This window comes from Bombina bombina, chromosome 9 (assembly GCF_027579735.1).
Source record: "Bombina bombina isolate aBomBom1 chromosome 9, aBomBom1.pri, whole genome shotgun sequence".
Classification (NCBI taxonomy): domain Eukaryota; kingdom Metazoa; phylum Chordata; class Amphibia; order Anura; family Bombinatoridae; genus Bombina; species Bombina bombina.
The window spans coordinates 27,823,855-27,841,445 of record NC_069507.1 but is presented as its reverse complement, the minus strand read 5'-3'; the positions used below and the strand labels follow the sequence as shown (position 1 = coordinate 27,841,445).

Genomic DNA, 17,591 nt, shown 5'->3' with positions numbered 1-17,591 from the left:
CTATACCTTCTTGAAACAGCTCCTGAAGGATGTCGCTTAGTGTACGCTCTCCCTGATAAGGAGGAAGGGGTTACACTGCAGCAACCCTCCACTATAGGCCAAAGAGACTTTAATGTATCAAGTTATTCCCAGATTCTGTCCCCTTTGTCAGAGAAACCCCCCAGGAGATTACCGGTTACCCCTGTAGAGACTGGGGCCATCCCCAAACGAAATGTCTACTTTTCCAGTGTGCAAGGGACAACTGCCCCTAAGACCCCAGATCTAGTGGTTCCCTCATCTCCAACATCCCCAAAACCAGGCGATTCCCTATTGAGAACCACAAGTTCAGGAGAGAGTAACATATCTGAAATACTGCAAAAACTCTCAGAAGCCATAGTAACAGCTACCCATACCCACAGTTACCGTAAGCTGAAAGTGTTTTCTGGGAATCAACCTGTTCCTGCCGGGGAGGAGCCCTTTAAGGCCTGGAAGGATAATGCTGTACAATTATTGGAAGAATGGTCTTGTACGGATAACATAAAAAAACAACGGATAATGGAGAGTCTTCGTTTCCCAGCTACAAATATGATAAGGCTGTTTAGAGGAGTGAATGAACAAGCTACCGCACAAGATTACCTGAAAGTTTTGCAGGATGCGTATGGAAAATCTGAGGACTCTGATGATCTATTAATCAAGTTCCTAGCCACTAAACAGAAGGAACATGAGAAAGCTTCAGACTATATCAATCGATTACAATTGTCACTGGGAAAACTGTTTCATAATGGAGCAGTCACTGCATCTGAGTTGGATGCTCGACTATCCAAACAAATTCAGAAGGGAGGCATTAGCAATGATCCAGTCATGATCATGTTAAGAGTTAAGTTGGATGATCAAGTCTTGTCCTATTCCACACTGATCCGAAAAGCAAAAATACTGGAGAACCAAATGTCCCCATCTCCTCCACAAAAAGGAAATTCTTCTAAAGCTGCAGATAAAGAGGATATGGAACTGTTCGTCCTTAAAAAAAAGGTAGCTGAATTAGAATTATTGTCTAAGTCATCGCCAAGAAGAACAGATTATTCTCCTACCAGGAGGCAGCACCGCAGGGAGACCACAGGAAGGTTATTCCCAGAGGAACAGTCCCCCCGAGGGAACTGTTTTAAGTGTGGAAAATCAGGGCATTTCAAGCGGGAGTGTCCCACTAATTCATCAGATACAGAAGTGGATGTGCTAGCTATTGAGCTGGAGGAGGCTCAAGCTACCAGTCCTTTCAGGAAAAGAGGAAAAAGAACCACACCCATATTATCTGTGGGGGCCAAGATCGGGCCCAAATCTCTGATACAGTTACAAATAGAAGATATTCATGCCTCGGCCTTGTTAGATACTGGATCCCAGGTCACCATCATTAATAGAGACTTCTATGACCATCATTTAAAACATATTCCCCTGGAGCCAGCAGGAGAGTTGCAGTTGTGGGGAGTGGGATCTCAGGCCCAGCCTGTAGAGGGATGTATAAGAGTGACAATAACAATCCCACAGTTAAACACAGGAATGATCTGCCCTATGGAATTGGAAGCTCTTGTATGCTCCATGAAGAAAACAATGTGCGCCCCAATAATTTTGGGTACCAACGCAAGAATGGTGCAGGACATGTTCAGGGCCTACCTAACTGAAGTGGGAGATGTATCTCTAACCAGACTGATGGAAGTCAGCCCTGTTCTAGGGAAAGAATGCCATCGACTAGCCCTACAAGCTAGACCAGGATCATGCCACTACTCAGGGAAAGAACCTTTATTTGTAAGGCCTGGAGAGACTAAGACTCTACGAGCCATAGCATCTATGCACCATGAAATATCAGGAGGAACCAGGCAATACCTCATTGAGTCCTTGCCTGAGGAGGATGCAAAAAAAGGGTGGACTCTCATACCTGAGGTGAAAGACTGGCGGAATCACTGGTGTAAAGATTTTCCCATAATGATAAGAAACTTAACACCCACAGAGATCAGAATTGATCGTCACCAGAAGATTGGTGTGATTCACTTGTTGGACCAAGTCTCTTCAGTAATGTCTGTAAAGGCAGAACAGGGAGGTGATCATGAAGGACCTATAGTTTTTGAACTGGAAGATTCTCCTCTACCACCAAAGTGGAGAGATAGCCTCCGATCCAAATTAGCTACTCGAGAGAAAGTTTTCTCCAGGAAAGAAATGGATGTGGGATGTGCAAAGAGTGCCACACATGCTATCAGACTTTCTGACCCAGCTCCTTTCAGAGAAAGATCAAGGAGAATACCCCCTCGAGATGTGGAAGATGTCCGGGATATACTCAAACAGATGGAAGAATCTGGCATTATTAAAGAGTCCAGAAGTCCATATGCCTCACCCATAGTGGTAGTTAGGAAAAAGAATGGCACAGTCCGGCTTTGCATAGACTATCGGACTTTAAACAAAAGGACTGTGCCAGATCAATATACTCTGCCACGGATAGAAGATCTGCTAGATGCCCTTTCTGGAAGCCAGTGGTTCAGCGTCCTGGACTTGAGGTCTGGGTATTATCAGGTACCCATGAAGAAGGAGGATCAGGAAAAGACAGCTTTCATCTGTCCCTTGGGATTCTACGAGTTTACCAGGATGCCCCAAGGGGTCACTGGAGCTCCCGCCACCTTTCAAAGGCTGATGGAGAAGACTGTGGGGGATATGAATCCCAAAGAGTGCCTAGTCTATCTTGATGACCTCATAGTGTTTGGAAGGACACCAGAAGAGCACGAACAGCGATTGCTGAAGGTGTTGGATCGACTCCAAGCAGAGGGTCTGAAATTATCAATAGACAAATGTCGATTTGCCCAGAACTCTGTTACATATGTAGGTCACATTGTTTCCGCACAAGGTGTGACAACTGACCCGACCAAAATTGAAGCGGTGATGAACTGGCCCAGGCCAGATAACATCAGTGAGCTGCGCTCATTTCTTGGATTCTGCGGTTACTACCGGAGGTTTGTGAAAGACTATTCAAAGATTGCTCGAGAGCTACACAACCTGTTAAAGACTACCTCAGCTATAGAGGGTGTTAAGGCGCCAAGTCCTAAAGACTCCTTCGGAAAGAAATGGACCTCAGGATGCGAAGAAGCCTTCTTAATCTTGAAGAAAAGACTCACAGAAGCTCCTGTATTGGCATATTCAGATCCCGAGAAACCATATGTGCTCCATGTTGATGCCAGTATGGAAGGCCTAGGGGCCGTATTGCATCAGAGCTACCCAGAAGGGTTAAGACCAGTGGCCTACATAAGTAGAAGTCTAACTGGTGCAGAGAAAAACTATCCGGTCCATAAGCTAGAATTCTTGGCGCTCAAGTGGGCAATTGTGGACAAGTTACATGACTATTTATATGGAGCAACATTCGAGGTAAGGACGGATAACAATCCGCTTACTTATATTCAAACAACAGCAAAGCTGGATGCCACAGGGCATAGGTGGCTGGCAGCATTGTCAAACTATAGTTTCAGCCTTAAATACAAGCCAGGCCCTAAGAATGTCAGTGCGGATGCTCTGTCCCGCAGACCTGGACTTCCTCCTCATGAAGAAAAGGAGGAATGGGAAGAAATCCCTGTGCCTGGGGTAGGAGCCCTGTGCCAAACATATGTAGTGGCTGAGAGGCAGGATGAGTTCTCTGAACTCAGAGGAATAGACTCCATATGTCACTCCCCAGAAGCCGTACCAGAGGTATTCTGTGCTCCAGCAATGCTCCAACAGTGGTCTCACATAACCAATGAAGACAAGAAGAAAGCCCAGTCACAGGACTGGTATATAGGTACAGTCCTCAAGGCAATGAGAGCCAAGAACCCTAAATTACTGAGCTCCCTTCCCATTGGACAAAGAGATTTGTACCGGAGAGAATGGAGTAAACTACATCTAGAAGATGGAATCCTTTATAGAATTATAAAATACCATGACCACCCTGGTCGAAAGCAGCTAGTGTTACCTCATAGATATCGGGGAATGGTCCTGAGAGCTCTCCATGATCAACATGGGCATCTTGGGGTAGACAAGACCTATGGCCTGGTACAAGACCGGTTCTATTGGCCTCGCATGAGAGAACATGTTGAACATTATGTGAAGACCTGCAGAAGATGCATTCAGAGAAAGACTCTGCCTGTGAGAGCTGCCCCTATGGGCCACCTGAGAAGTACAGGACCCCTGGATCTTGTGTGCATGGACTATCTATGTATTGAGAATGATACTACCGGAATTGGGAATGTTCTGGTAGTAACAGACCATTTCACCAGATACGCTCAGGCTTTTCCCACTAAAGACCAGAAGGCTGTGACCGTAGCCAAGGTCCTCTGGCAGAAATATTTTATGCACTACGGTCTGCCCAATCGAATACATTCTGATCAAGGTAGAGACTTTGAGAGTAAGCTGATCAAAGAACTGCTGGATATGTTGCAGGTTCACAAGTCCAGAACAACACCCTACCACCCTGAGGGTGATGCCCAGCCTGAGCGTTTTAATAGGACACTCCTAGACATGCTTGGGACTCTGAAACAAGTGGAGAAGCGGTCCTGGAGTAAGCATGTAGAAGCCATGGTCCACGCATATAATTGCACAAGGCATGAGTCTACAGGATTCTCACCCTATTTCCTAATGTTTGGAAGGGAAGCCAGACTACCGATAGATGTCCGGTTGGGGGTGTCCCCAGATGGGACAAAGTCAGACTCTCACTTCCAGTATGTGAGGACCCTCAGACAAAACCTTCACAGTGCCTACGAGTTGGCCACTCAAGCTGCGGCAAAAATGGAGGAACGCAACAAAAGAAGATACGATACCAAAGTGAAGCATCAGGAAGTCCAAGCGGGAGATAAGGTTCTCCTCCGGAATCTAGGGGTACCTGGGAAACACAAATTAGCAGACAGATGGAAGGATACCCTATTTGAAGTTGTGTCTAAGCTAAAGGGGCTGCCAGTGTATAATATAAAAGGCCCAGAAGGCCGGATCAAAGCTTGGCATAGGAACCATCTACTACCAATAGCCTATATCGATGAAGAGGAAGGGAGTAGTAGTGAATGGGAGAAAAGCACAACGGAGAGTCCTGAAAATGAGGCAGTAGAGACCCCAGAAGCTCTTAGTGCTGATGATCAATGGTGGTCTCCTCCTGCTGAGGAAAAACAGCACTTTCCTTCCTCTCCTCCCTTAGCCTCCTCTACATTGAATCCCAACAGCCCCAACTTTGTGCCTGGGACCCCAAAAAGAGACTCTTGTATCATGGGAAAGCCAGGGTCTCAAGCATCTGGTGACCTCCCCACCCAAGTGGCCAGAGCTGAAGATTCCCAGGAACATTCTGGACTTCCTCAGAGAGAACAGAGACTGGGTACTAGAATACGACAGCCTCCCAGGGTTCTTACTTACGATCAAGTCGGAGAACCCAGTTATGTACATATGCCCCAGGTACAGTCTAAAATGGTTGATTTACTGTATGCGGTTGCGGACATTATGAATGTTGGAACCTCTCTGTACTAGAATAAACTGTAAGATAGTTAACATTTGTTTATAGGACTGCATTTATTATTATTTATATGTTTTGTTTTTTCAATTTACCTCTTGGTGGAACCTTGCCAGTGGAAGGCAAGGATTTTACAAGGGGGAGAATGTAGCCCTTCCTGTTGAACATTTGCACCTGTATACATTCTGCAGGAGAAGTTGCCTAGGCAACTATTAGACTGGTTGGTCATGTGATCAAGCGAAACTGAAAGAAGAGTGTAAGACACAGGAGGAAGCAGACATGTCAGAGCAGTGAAGGTGTGTGTGAGGCCTGGCTGTGTGAGAGCTGCAGACTTCATCTTGTAAAGTAACAGCATTCCTCTGCTGATTTAGTGTATGCTGCCAGCTGCAGTCTGACCCTGTGAGAGAGCTGTGGAGAAGAATGCAGACAAAGTAAATGACTGGCAGACCTTGGAGTTTTCTTTCAGCCTGTGCAGAATCCTGTCAGTGGTAAGAAGTATCCTCTCTCCTTGTCATACTGACAGGGCATTCTGTCCATCACATAAACTTATAAACAGCTCTTCCTGTGGATTGCAGTTTCCTATGAGCTGCAACTGTTTAAATGCATGTGGATTACCTTAAAGGGCCCCAACATTTATGTGCACCAACTGGTACCCATCAGCCATTAGGGTGAAGCCTGAGGGTGGGTTCGCAGGTGGTTTGGGAGGGTGCTGGGCCTGGTTAGAGAGAGTCGGTGTGTTAGTTAGCCACTGTATTTCTTGCCTTATTTTTATTTACCATAATCCTTTAATACATGTTCATACTGTTTTACTGTTATTACTGTGTGTGTTGTAGTTATTTATTATGTTCCTGTCTGGGAAACCCATTCTTGCCCTGGATGCCCAGTCAGGTGGAGGCACTGCCACAGTCATGTACCCCAACTCCCAGGTAGCGGAGACTCAGGATCAGCCTGCAGAGCACATGGAGGTAGCTGGGGTAAAGACCCACAGGGGTAATTGTGGGCCTAGGCCAAACCCCGTTACAATACAAATAACCCTGCAGCCCCTGTTAGTTATATAACCACATGAGACCAGATCATACAAATAACCCTGCAGCCCGTTAGTTATATAACCACATGAGACCAGATCATACAAATAACCCTGCAGCCCCTGTTAGTTATATAACCACATGAGACCACAGATCATACAAATAACCCTGCAGCCCCTGCTAGTTATATAACCACATGAGACCGCAGATCATACAAATAACCCTGCAGCCCCTGTTAGTTATATAACCACATGAGACCGCAGATCATACAAATAACCCTGCAGCCCCTGTTAGTTATATAACCACATGAAACCACAGATCATACAAATAACCCTGCAGTCCCTGTTAGTTATATACCCACATAAGACCTCAGATCACATTCAGAACCTGTACATAAACATTACGATAAAAAGTAACGTGTTACATTACAACAAAGAAGAACACTATTTTAAGGTCCCTTTAAGTGAACGGTTGTTTTGAAACATGTAATTCAGAGGACACATTCTGTCACAATAAACCTCCTGTTTGCTGTACGGGGTTGGTGCTCTTTACTTGCTAATGGCGCGACCAATCAGCTAGGCATGGGGTCATCACACAGGTCACACACAAGAACCATTAGTGTGCGTCACGTGACTCCTTAAACCCGCTCCAGAGAGCGCACTCTATGACGTCATTAGACGTGTCCCTCGGAAATGACGCTCTTCAAGCAGCTTACTCTTCCCCAAAATACACTGCGGTGCCCTTGGTGTCATGGCGTCCCAGGGAGGATGTATAAACAGCAAGGTGGCTAAATTACTTAGTCGCCGTAACGGCAAGCCCGTGCTGAAGCCTAACAAGCCGCTGGTGCTGGCGAATACTGTGGCCAACCGCAAGCCCAAGCTCGGAGGTGAGTACATGGGCTGGGCTGAGAGTGGGTAAGGGATGAGGAAGATTGACAGGGTGAGAGGTGAGGTCATGAACAAGCCTGAGTGAGTGCGAGGACCTAGGGTTAAAGGGGTAGATATCAGCATGTGAGACAGAGGTAAGGGGCATGAGCAGGGATGAGTGAGGGTAAGGGCCTAGGCTAAATGGGGTAGATATCAGCATGTGAGACTGAGAGGTGACATGTGAGACAGAGGTGACATGTGAGACAGAGGTAAGGGGCATGAGCAGGGATGAGTGAGGGTAAGGGCCTAGGCTAAATGGGGTAGATATCAGCATGTGAGACTGAGAGGTGAGGGGCATGAGCAGGCCTGAGAGAGGGTAAGGGCCTAGGCTAAATTGGGTAGATATCAGCATATGAGACTGGGAGGTGAGGGGCATGCGCAGGCCTGAGTGAGGGTAAGGACCTACGCTAAATGGGGTAGATATCAGCATGTGAGAATGAGGGGTGAGGGGCATGAGCAGGCCTGAGTGAGGGTAAGGACCTACGCTAAATGGGGTAGATATCAGCATGTGAGAATGAGGGGTGAGGGGCATGAGCAGGCCTGAGTGACGGTAAGGACCTAGGCTATAGGGGGTAGATATCAGCATGTGAGACTGGGAGGTGAGGGGCATGAGCAGGCCTGAGTGAGGGTAAGGACCTAGGCTAAATGGGGTAGATATCAGCATGTGAGACAGAGGTGAGGAGCATGAGCAGACCCGAGTGAGGGCAAGGACCTAGGCTAAAGGGGGTAGATCTCAGCATGTGAGACAGAGGTGGGGGTCATGAACAGGCCTGAGTGAGGGCGAGGACCTAGGCTAAAGGGGGTAGATATCAGCATGTGAGGGGCATGAGCAGGCCTGAGTGAGGGTAAGGACCTAGGCTAAATGGGGTAAATATCAGCATGTAAGACAGAGGTGAGGAGCATGAGCAGACCCGAGTGAGGGCAAGGACCTAGGCTAAAGGGGGTAGATATCAGCATGTGAGACAGAGGTGGGGGTCATGAACAGGCCTGAGTGAGGGCGAGGACCGCAGATCATACAAAGGGGGTAGATATCAGCATGTGAGACTGAGAGGTGAGGGGCATGAGCAGGCCTGAGTGAGGGTGAGGACCTAGGCTAAATGGGGTAGATATCAGCATGTGAGACTGAGGTGAGGGGCATGATCAGGCCTGAGTGAGGGTAAGGACCTAGGCTAAATGGGGTAGATATCATCAGCATGTGAGACAGAGGTGAGGGGCATGAGCAAGCCTGAGTGAGGGTAAGGACCTAGGCTAAAGGGGGTAGATATCAGCATGTGGGACTGAGGTAAGGCGCATTAGCAGGCCTGAGTGAGGGTAAGGACCTAGGCTAAATGGGGTAGATATCATCAGCATGTGAGACAGAGGTGAGGGGCATATGCAGGCCTGAGTGAGGGTAAGGACCTAGGCTAAAGGGGGTAGATATCAACATGTGAGACTGAGAGGTGAGGGGCATGAGCAGGCCAGGGTAAGGACCTAGGCTAAAGGCGGTAGGTATCAGTATGTGAGACTAGCAGGGTGGCAGATGACGGTCATTAGCAGGCGAGTGAGGGTAAGGGTCTAGGCTAAAGGGAGTAGATATCCACATGTGAGGCAGGCCTGAGTAATGGTAAGGACCTAGGCTAAAGGGGGTTGATATCAGCGTGTGAGGGAGAGAGGTGAGGGGCATGAGCCCGTCTGAGCGAGGTAAGGGCCACTAGGCTAAAGGGGGTAGATATCAGCATGTGAGGGTCATGAGCAGGCCTGAGTGAGGGTAAGGACCCCTAGGTTAAAGGGGGTAGATATCAGCGTGTGAGGGTCATGAGCAGGCCTGAGTGAGGTAAGGACCTAGGCTAAAGGGGGTAGATATCAGCATGTGAGGGTAAGGACCTCTCTCAGCCTTGCTCCTGGCATTAAAGGGACAGTATAGCCAAAACAAATGTTCTAGTAATGTGTTCCCAGTTATGGTTTTAGAGAACAAAACCAGCTGTTTCATCTGCAAATACAAAGATAAAGAAGCAATTTTTCATACATTTTATACTGAGCAGCTGGTATAACAGGAAGTCATTGGAAACACATTAGGAGAAAACCATTTTACAGTACACTGTACCTTTAAACTCCAAGCCTCACGTCATGCCCAAGTAATCAAATTTAAAGGGACAGTGTATATATTTGATGGACTGTAGGTTTCATGCAGACATTTCATCTACTTCCCTTTATCTTGCAGAGGCTAGCTGTGTTACAGAAATGTCCTTAATGATGGCCTGTTGGAAGCAGAATACCTTTATTGATGCACCATGTACCAAAGAGATTCAAACTTTCTTTGACTGTGTTGCAAAAGCACAGGTAACTGCATATCATTTTGTATTCTATGTAACTCACTTTGCCAATTTGCTTTCTCAAGTCAAGATGTTCTTCTTTCATGGTTCAGATAAAGAATTCTATTTTAATACAAGTTTCTGTTGTACATTATTTTGTTTGTTTAAAATAAAGCCTAGCTAAGTACAGAAGCAGCAGTGCACTGCTGGGATGTAGCTGGTGATTGGTGGCTACACACGTCTCTTGTCATAGGCTCTCCAGATGTGTTCAGCTAGCTCTCAGTAGTATATTGCTGCTCTGTAGCTGGCTTTAAAGGGACATTATACACTAGATTTTTTTTTGCATACATGTTTTGTAGATCCATTTATATAGCTTATACAGCTTCTTTTTAAAAAAAAGTTTTGATTATTTTTAAATAACATTGTGCTGATTTTCAGACTCCTAACAAGCTCCAAAGTTTTAGGAGAATACTGATGTATACCTACTCCAGCTTGCTTCTGTTTGTGTAAAGAGTCTTTTCATATGAAGGGGGAGGGGGGAGTGTCTGCTATTTCCCACTTGCAGTGGGGGTTCCAGCTACCTTTTTAACAGTGCTAGACTGGGAGCTTCTAAGTAAGTTTTTAAATGGTTTTATACTGGATTTTTAGATCAGTATCTGTTCATATTATTCTTTATAGTAGTGTATTACATGTAATTAAATGAAAATTGGTGTATACTGTCCCTTTAACTAACTCCAAATTTTAGGAGCCAGGGGTACAATTCTAGGAGCCAGTGGCTCCTGGGTTTGTCGAGCCCTTTGTTAATGACTGCAGATCACTGTCACAGGACTATAATAAGCCATTGGATCTGACTGCCTAGAATTTGTTATATATTCACAATCGCTAGAATAATTTTTAATTGCACAGATGAGCTGCATGGGGATACATATGGTATTCTGCTCAGTGACTCGGCTATATTTTGACATTTTTAGTTTAACTATTTTATGGGATTAATAATGTAAGCATGATCTAAACTGGCTCAGCAAAAATACAGATTTTTCCATAATGGCATTTTGTTGCATCATGGTTGCAAATTTTGGCTTTTTTTTTCCACCTAAGTCTAGGATAGGGAGATGATTGGTTAACGATGGAGAAAGTTAGCAAATATGTAGCTTTGAATTCTGCCAAATGGGTAAATCCCAACCATTTGATACATTATCTACTAAATTAAGCCCAACAGCAAGTTACCATGGAATAATGAATAGAAATGAATGTCGACAGTACATCACAAGACCTGCAATACTGATAATATCATACAGTTGATTCATCCTTTTTATATCTAATATAATCTGCTTGTGGCAAAAGTAACACCATTGGCTTTTTAAGATTTTTCTTTTTTCATTCTAAATCAGTTTTTTGTTAGTAATATAAAGCTTATGTTTCCCTTTTCAGGCTGATAAAAAGGCTGGACTGCACCGACAAATACAAGCTGGACGTCTGCCACCAAAGCTAGTAAACCAGTTACTGAGACGATTCCCAACTATTGACCATGAAATCTAGAAGGGCATCTTGTGTTTCATGTGACTGTTCTTGCTACATTGTAGGGGAAATACTGTGGTCCTCTTGCAGACACTGAATAGCTGAAGTTATCAGGCCCACGTGCACTAATTATGGCCAGTTGCAGTATTTGATGGCCTCTTGTAGGACAGATTGGGCTATCTAGGACATCTGATCAGATGGTCGCATACCCATTGTACATTTTTTGGATGTCTTATTCCAATCAGAGACAGTCATAGAACCGTTATATAAATCATTCTATGTGTTTGTTTTTCTATTCAGTAAACCATCTTTATTTTTCTGAAGGTTGTCATCGTTAATATCAAACTAACAACTTATTAAAGTCTTTGTATGATAGTGAAACATCTAATTGGGGATTTCTATTCTCCGATGATATACTATTGTAATCTGTTGTTTACCTGACCCTGTTACAATGATATATTGATATGGGCTGACATAATTAATTTAGCAATAGTTAGATATGTTTATCTCAAAGCTCTTCTATTTTAAACATTGCCTAATGTATTGCTGAGTTTAAAAAGATGTACAAAGTTCTGCTTAATAACAAGTTAAGGGATGACAACATTTAGAGAGAAACACAATTTTTTTTTTCCCATGATATCCGTGCTGCCTTCAAGTCAGCCAGCTCGTACAGCTCTCTGAGATGCGCCAGTCAGACAGCTCTTATAGCTCTGCGCTATACGTCAGCAAGCTCATACAGCTTTCTGAGATACGCCAGTCGGCAAGCTCACACAGATCTCCGATGATACGTCAGCAAGCTTGTACAGCTCTCTGAGATGCGCCTGACAGTCAGCAAGCACTTAAAGCTCTCAGAGATACGTCAGCAAGCACGTACAGCTCTTCCAAATGCGCCTTACAGCTCTCTGAGATACGTCAGACAGTCAGCAAGCACTTACAGCTCTCCGAGATACGTCAGCAAGCACGTACAGCTCTTCCAAATGCGCCTTACAGCTCTGCGAGATACGTCAGTCAGCAAGCTCATACAGTTCTCCGAGATACGTCAGCAAGCTTGTACAGCTCTGAGATGCGCCAGTCAGACAGCTCTTACAGCTTTGCAAGATACGTCAGCAAGCTCATACAGCTCTCCGATATACGCCAGCCAGTCAGCAAGCTTGTACAGCTCTCTGAGATGCGCCAGTCAGACAGCTCTTACAGCTTTGCAAGATACGTCAGCAAGCTCATACAGCTCTCCGATATACGCCAGCCAGTCAGCAAGCTTGTACAGCTCTCCGATATACGCCCGCCAGTCAGCAAGCTTGTACAGCTCTCCGATATACGCCCGCCAGTCAGCAAGCTTGTACAGCTCTCCGATATACGCCAGCCAGTCAGCAAGCTTGTACAGCTCTGCGAGATACGTCAGCAAGCTTGTACAGCTCTCCGATATACGACAGCCAGTCAGCAAGCTTGTACAGCTCTCCGATATACGCCCGCCAGTCAGCAAGCTTGTACAGCTCTCTGAGATGCGCCAGTCAGACAGCTCTTACAGCTCTGCAAGATACGTCAGCAAGCTTGTACAGCTCTCCGATATACGCAAGCTTGTACAGCTCTGCAAGATACGTCAGCAAGCTTGTACAGCTCTCCGATATACGCCAGCCAGTCAGCAAGCTTGTACAGCTCTCCGATATACGCCAGCCAGTCAGCAAGCTTGTACAGCTCTCTGAGATGCGCCAGTCAGACAGCTCTTACAGCTCTGCAAGATACGTCAGCAAGCTCATACAGCTCTCTGAGATGCTCTTCCAAATGCGCCAGACATCTCTTACAGCTCTGTGAGATACGTCAGCCAGTCAGCAATCTCATACAGCTGTATAAGTTGTGACACAGAAATAAGTTAAATATTAAGGCAGCACTTCTGCATCCACCAGGCATTGTTGCATTGCCTTACAGTATTAGCATCTGTTAGAATCCTGTTCAATGCATCAACCACAAGTATGTCTAATATGATATTGCTGTTCAGGAGTATAAAATGTAATGTAGTAGGAATGTACAGTTGTATCCTTTGTCAGGATCCGAATGCAGAAGGCAGCAGCTTGTGTCCTTGGTATATTTTCGTAGGCCGATTGATTCTTGTAAAAGAATGCATTTTGTATCCTCACAAAGGTTCTGAATGTACATCCCTATAATGTAGTCTCTTTAACCAATTGATAAACAGATCTCCCTTGCAGATATTCCTCCCTGTCTAAATCTGGTGGTTTCTATCACATGCCATTTTTCCTACTTTTTGTTTATCACAAATGTAACTAGATATGACTATGGTCGACTCACTGTACCCCTGAGTCCTTTACTGCTTCCAAGGCGTGTTTGGTCTTTAAGTCATTTGTTCCCTAAGCCGTGGGCATTAGCACAGGCTGCATGAAAATTATTTCTACTAGAATTTCTAGATACATTTGATTGATCTACACATCATCTGCTCATATTATCAATGTGTTACTTTTGAAGAAACAGCTCCCGTTGTTACATCAGCCAACAAACTTGGCCTAATGTTTTTAATATACAAAGCTTTAGAGATATTAACCAATAGGAGACTGTTACACAAGTATCTGATTTATAACGGTCTCAAACTGGCCTCTGCAGAAGACATAAGGGAAGAGGTCTTTAAATTTAGGAAAATGTCGAGTCCCAACCCTCTTAATTGAGACTAAAACTTTACAATTTATTTATGCAATATTTAGACAAGTAATATAAGTAAAAATACATTTGCATATTTTCAGAATATTTGCTTTGAAGAAATCATTAAAGTGTTCTCCACAGAAACTTTTTTCAAGCTGGGTGACATTATGAAATAGCTGGTGCGGGCACTGTAATACTATAACATTATCTGCTATTTAAAGCACTAATTGTATAATTTAACAAATGTATTTAATGATAATTTGTGCAATAAACAAAAAAGTTAGTATTGGCTAATTTTAGGTTACTTTGGCTTATATTTTAGCAGGGTGGTCAGTAAAATCAGCGAGGTGGTACGACTATTGAAGTCCTGGGCAGAACATTGCATTATATTCATTTAGCATTTAGTTAGTATTTTATGTCTTATTTGAATACCAGTTGCATTAAACTTCTTTTCCTGCTACGTTTTTAAAATGTGAAGTTTATCTATGTGAGCAGCAGCTTCTGGAATACACCTAACCTCCCTCAACTCGTTACATTCAGTCAGGACCATTAAATATAGTAGTTTTGCATAATAAAAATTCAGTGCAGTAACATTTACTCTGATTTTCAAATACGTTGTTTTTCTTTCTAACAAATCTCAAATTTGTATTAAATTTTCCTACCCCCCGTATCATTAGACAGTCATCAGCCAATCACAGTCATATATGTATAGAAACACACAAGTTCACTGTATGTAGGAGCGTTTACGTTTTGTCTCGGGCTATGCAATGAGTTGTATCCTCCAAGATGCGGCACAACGGAGCATGGGCGGGAACAATCTCCCTGTAGTCCAGGTGCTAATGCTGCTATTTGGCGTGTCTGCCCCACACGCCGAAAAAAATCTGTAACATAAATCCATGGAAAGTAGCGCACTATACATCCACAGACTCGTAGCTAAATCCATACATTTTATTTTAGTCTGTTAAAACATATAGGTCAGCACGCCATAAAAGCAATCAGGTTGATAGGGTCACATGCAGACATGTTTCGTGCTCATGCGCACTTGGTCATTGCGCACAAAACGCATCTGCGTGTGACCCTGTTTATCAACTGATTGCTTTTATGGTGTGCTGACCTATATGTTTTTACAGACTGAAATAAAATGTGTGGATTTTACCTAAGAGTCTGTGGATGTATAGTGCGCTACTTTCCTTGGGTTTATGTCTCATGTGTATACCCTGTAAACTCTTGCACATGCTCAGTAGGAGCTGTGCCACAGAAAGTGGACAAATAAAGACTGTGCACATTTTGTTAATGGAAGTCAAATGGAAAGTCTATTTAAAACTGCTGCACTTTCTGAATCATGAAAGTGTAATTTTGACTTTAGTTTCCCTTTAAAAGAACGTATTTCAGTAGGTTCCCAATATACTACCAGTGTAAAAAGTATATCTGCTTCCTGATTGGTGTGTATGTGCCACAGGCTATGCAAAGTGACTTTTTAGTCACTTTGTGTCCGTATACTATTGATTTCCATATCTCTTTAAAATAGCACCTACTGACTAAAGTGTAAGTATACAGTTCTTATCTATATCTTCCTTAAAGGGACATTAAACATATTGTCTGATAATCCCCCATTGATAGATTTATCCCAGAAAAGCCGCACTACTTCTGAAATCCTCTATTTAATATTATTAAAACTGCAGCAGTGAAAAGGCTTCACGTGTGCTCAGTGTCACAAACCACAGCAAACACTGCACTCCATGGAGAGAGAGGAGGGTGCACTGCATGGGATCAGTGACGGTGTGAAAAAAATAGCAGCAGGAGATGGGGGAAAGGCTGCAGTTTTAATCATAGTAAATAGATGATTTCAGAAGTGAGAGAGCTGTTAAAGGGCCATAATACCCAAATGTTTAAACACTTGAAAGTGATGCAGCATAGCTGTAAAAAGCTGTCTAGAAAATATCACCTGAACATCTCTATGTAAAAAAGAAAGATATTTTACCTCAAAAGTTCCTCAGTAGCCACCTCCCATTGTAAAGGATTTCTAAGCAGCATTTTAGTGTGTTTGTCCTGGGACATCTGAAGGGACTAGCATCGTGCACTCTCATATTATTTCACCAATCAGGTAAAGGAAGCTTACTATGAAATCTCATGAGAGTTAAGTCAAATCTCATGAGATCACAGTAAAAGAGTTCATGACCTCAGCACTGCTGATGCTGATTGGCTGCTGTTCATTTCTTCATTTTTTTTTTTACCTGCAGCTGGGAGCAGCTGAGTATAACTTTTTACACAGAACTTACTCTGCTGAGCTGAGGAGATTGTGAGGTAAAATATCTTCCTTTTTTACATAGAGATGCTCAGGTGATATTTTCCTGTCAGCTTTTTACAGTTATACTGCATCAGTTTCAAGTGATTTAGCATATGAGTATTATGTCCCTTTAAACTGCACATGTGGTTAAGTGTATTATTATTATTATTATTATTATCAGTTATTTGTAGAGAGAACAGATTCCGCAGCACATTGTATGGGGAATTCTTTTGCAATATGTTCCCTTGAGTTAAAGGGACACTGAATTTTTTTTTCTTTCATGATTCAGATAGAGCATGAAATTTTAAGCAACTTTGTAATTTACTCATATTATCAATTTTTCTTCATTCTGTTGCTATCTTTATTTTCAAGGCAAGAATGTAAGTTTAGAAGCCAGCCCATTTTTGGTTCACAACCTGGATTGTCCTTGCTGATTGGACAGCACCAATAAACAAGTGCTGTCCAGGGTTTGAGCCAAACATTGTCTGCTTCCTTAGCTTATTTGCCTTCTTTTTCAAATAAAGATAGCAAGAAACGAAGAAAAATTAATAGGTGTAAATTAGAAAGTTGTTTAAAATTGCTGCTCTATCTGAATCACGAAATAATTTTTTGGGGGGTTTAGTATCCCTTTAAGGATTGCATCTAAAGTTCTCTGGTCTATCTCATCAGTACTGCGTTGTATATGCCGCAATGCAGGATTTAGAGACAGATAATTACAATATAATTCTAAAATATACAAAGATTTTTCTGTGGGTGAATATTTAAACATCATATGAGGCCCATAGAATTGTGACCCTTTCTCCCCTATGCAGCATTTGACCTTGAAACAGATTCCTGAAATCTTTTTATATCTGCCGCCTTGTAAAAAGAGTAGGATTTAAGTACATTGCTATTTCTATCTGCTTTACATGACACCCATGCTGTGCAACAGTGGCGTTTTTATGTGTGTAGCTTACAGTATTTGTCATTCACCCCATATTACATAACACTAGGGAGCCGGACAATTTTAGGCACCAGGAGGGCATGTTTCTAAGGTAATGTACATGGAGTAAAGCAGGTTAATTACACTTAGTAAAACATAGGTTACATCAGCAAGTCTATAAATGTAAAGTGATTTAGGAATCGGATCATAAATCAAATTCAAACATATTTTATCACAATGATATCATGGCCATTAATCATCATTTACAACGTGATGCTTAGTTTGGGAGAAAAAGTCAGCCCTGCCCATCCTGGTGATTGGCAAATCAGCTCTAAAGCAGAACAATTGCTTCGTTGTTATTAAGTAGGGAGCATCCTCAGATTCCCTGTAGGGAATATATAGCACAGTAACCACAACACAACGATTCAGTACATAGTACATTTTTTTTCTTCTACATACTGTCAGTTGTCAAAACGTGGAGGTGAATGTAGTTAATAAAAATG

General features: G+C 43.4%; 1 protein-coding gene across 1 annotated transcript; it reads left to right on the top strand.

Moving 5' to 3' along the window:
- The first annotated feature begins 7,191 nt into the window (after positions 1-7,191).
- Positions 7,192-11,556, top strand: CHCHD1 (coiled-coil-helix-coiled-coil-helix domain containing 1). The gene is made up of 3 exons (XM_053692001.1): positions 7,192-7,384; positions 9,625-9,743; positions 11,147-11,556. The coding sequence occupies exons 1-3, from the start codon at positions 7,249-7,251 to the stop codon at positions 11,252-11,254; spliced, it is 363 nt and encodes a 120-aa protein (XP_053547976.1). The 5' UTR covers positions 7,192-7,248; the 3' UTR covers positions 11,255-11,556.
- Positions 11,557-17,591: the final 6,035 nt, after the last annotated feature.